Source organism: Scylla paramamosain, chromosome 10 (assembly GCF_035594125.1).
Source record: "Scylla paramamosain isolate STU-SP2022 chromosome 10, ASM3559412v1, whole genome shotgun sequence".
In the NCBI taxonomy this organism is placed as follows: domain Eukaryota; kingdom Metazoa; phylum Arthropoda; class Malacostraca; order Decapoda; family Portunidae; genus Scylla; species Scylla paramamosain.
In genome coordinates, this window is record NC_087160.1 from 23,921,932 (window position 1) to 23,924,431 (window position 2,500).

Consider the following 2,500-nt stretch of genomic DNA (forward strand, 5'->3'; position numbering starts at 1 on the left):
AAATTAGAAGGAGGAAGAATGTAGTAGTATTGATAAGATGACGAGGAATAAGAAACGTGATAGACATCGTTAACTTTAATATCGAAAAGGGGGAAAGGGGGAAGTAGCGGTGCTGTTTGTGGTGAGGACTATGAGGAAGTAAGGGAAGGGAAGGAGGAAAATAAAGATGATAAACACGATGAAAATGTCAAATGAAGTACAAATCAAATGACAATATAAACTGGGCATAATCAACCTTTTGACTACTAATGAGAGGATGAACCTTGCACCTTCATTATGATAATACTTGGGAAGACAACTGACCAGAACCAAGCAGGCACTGAAAGACTTAAACTACACCATCGGTTATTTGTCTTTCAGAATTATACTCTTAGCCTGCACCAGCAATTTTATCAGGCATAAGGAGAAGACATAGCAGATGAAGAGTTGAGCCAGCGTATAGCATTATCTAACACGTAAAGGGAAGGAAAGCCATCGTATCAGCACTCACCAGTCAACACGAAGACGAGGATGACGACGAAGACGAGGACAAGGTAACGGGGAAAATGCACGTCTCTCCCTCCTCGTCTGTCACACCCAGGAGCAACAAGAGGTGTCATGATCTCACTGAAGTTAAGGAGTGACAAAGAAACTCAGATCCATCTCACACTCCTCACGCACTCTCTCTCTCGCACGCACTCACGCAAGGCAATGTTCGCGTTAGGGTTCGTTAGCCTGCACGTGGACGTTAAGAACCCCCGGCGCACTTTAAGGCCTCTCACCTGCTGCCAGATGTTTTATACCTGAGTCACTGTGCCCCACCCTTCTCCTCCACCTACCCATCTCGCAATTCTCCTCTTCCAAGACGCCCACAGCCTACCGCGCCCCTACTGTCTTACGCACGCACCGCCCACACGTGTCTCGTTGTTTTTGTAGTAGTAGTAGTAGTAGTAGTAGTAGTGTTAGTAGTGGTGGTAGTAGTTGTAGTAGTAGTAGTAGTAGTAGTAGTAGTAGTAATTTCTGCTGTTGTTGTTATTGTTGTCAGCCGTAACAGTTTGAATGAATTACGTACCTGCTCTTGCGAATGTCGTACACACACACACACACACACACATACAGGTGCTCGCACGCGCGCGGATTGGGCAAGACAAAACTTGGAAGCGGTCAACCATCATCGCCGCCATCTCCATTATCACAATTTATCTCAATTTTCATCGTGGATAAATACTAAGATTGATATCTGGGTCATTGCCACTCATCTCGCTTTCTTGCCGTGAGGAGGAGGACGAGGAGGAGGAGGAGGAGGAGGAGGTTGGAAATATTAATGATGATGACGATGAAGATGATGATGTTGGTGATAATGATGATATAAAGAATAGTAACAGCAACAACAACAACAGCAACAACAACAACAACAACAACAACAACAACAACAACAACAACAACAACAACAACAACAACAACAACAACGACAACAATAATGATAATAATAATAATAATAATAATAATAATAATAATAATAATAATAATAATAATAATAATAATAGTAATAATAACAATAATAATGATAATAATAATAATAATAATAAGTACATCCTGTCTATGTAATATTACTAATAAGAGTTGCAACAGACTGCACTGCAAACTTTCAGCACTACTTACGAGCAGCAACCCGGTCTTCTCCTTTCGTCGTTTCCCCAGTGTCATTGGTTGGCGGCATGCTTGAGTCTCCTCCAGTTGTGTACCTTGCACCTTCCTCTGTGACTCCCATTCTTTGCAGCTCTACCGCAATTCCATCCCTCGATCTCACTCTCTGTCTTTCCTTAGATCTTCTTTCCTCAACTGAGCCATCTCGCGCTCTGTCTTGTCCTAGTCTAGCCCTCTCAGATCTTGTGCTTCTGTCTTTGCGATATCGTGGCTCTCTGACCTTCCTAGTGCTCGTCCGTCCCATATATTGCAATTTTTGAACTACTTTTTTTCCCCGGAATGGTTACCATTATTACTATGGTTTATTTTCACGACACCCTCATGTATAAACCATTTCCTTACGACCCACATACTCTTACTTTTATGACAGACACCTTATTGTGTTTTGCAATGGTGCACGCTTTCATAGATTAGTATAATTCAATAGGATTAACAACATACACTAATAACTTTCTAAATTTAATTAACTAAAATTAAATACAACTTCTCCGAAAATCACGTTACACAACAGCAAAAATGAACTTTAATATTCTTCAAGATTCAATTATGATTATTACGCATGAAGCATTCAGCACCACATCAACATTCAATCGCACAAAATTCCCAAATAATCAGTAAAGTCACTTTTCCACTTGAACACATAATATTACACAAACTTCATAATAATAACCAACAAAAATCATTCTACCTACATATCCCATCAATAAGAGCTGCGACAGACTGCTCTGCAAACTTTTAAGTTCTACTCACGAAGAGCTATCCGCCCTCTGAGCCATCTCGCCCTCTATCTCGCCCTGGTCTGGCCCTCTCAGAT

The 2,500-nt window shown here is 41.1% G+C and overlaps 1 protein-coding gene across 3 annotated transcripts in view; it reads right to left on the bottom strand.

The window, feature by feature from the left end:
- Positions 1-2,500, bottom strand: part of LOC135104397 (uncharacterized) — a 15,819-nt gene that overhangs the window by 11,181 nt on the left and 2,138 nt on the right. The window contains exons 1-2 of one of the 3 annotated variants that reach the window (XM_064011794.1): positions 1,642-2,500; positions 491-567 (exon numbers count right to left, since the gene is read on the bottom strand). The exon at positions 1,642-2,500 is cut by the window's right edge and continues 2,138 nt beyond it. Coding sequence is in view for 2 of the 3 variants with exons in the window: in XM_064011792.1 (XP_063867862.1) it covers positions 1,642-1,930 (289 nt within the window). In the remaining variant the exon portion in view is untranslated. Of the gene's footprint in view, positions 1-490; positions 1,344-1,641 lie in introns of those variants that run through there. The other 2 variants (XM_064011792.1, XM_064011793.1) reach the window with 2 other exon arrangements.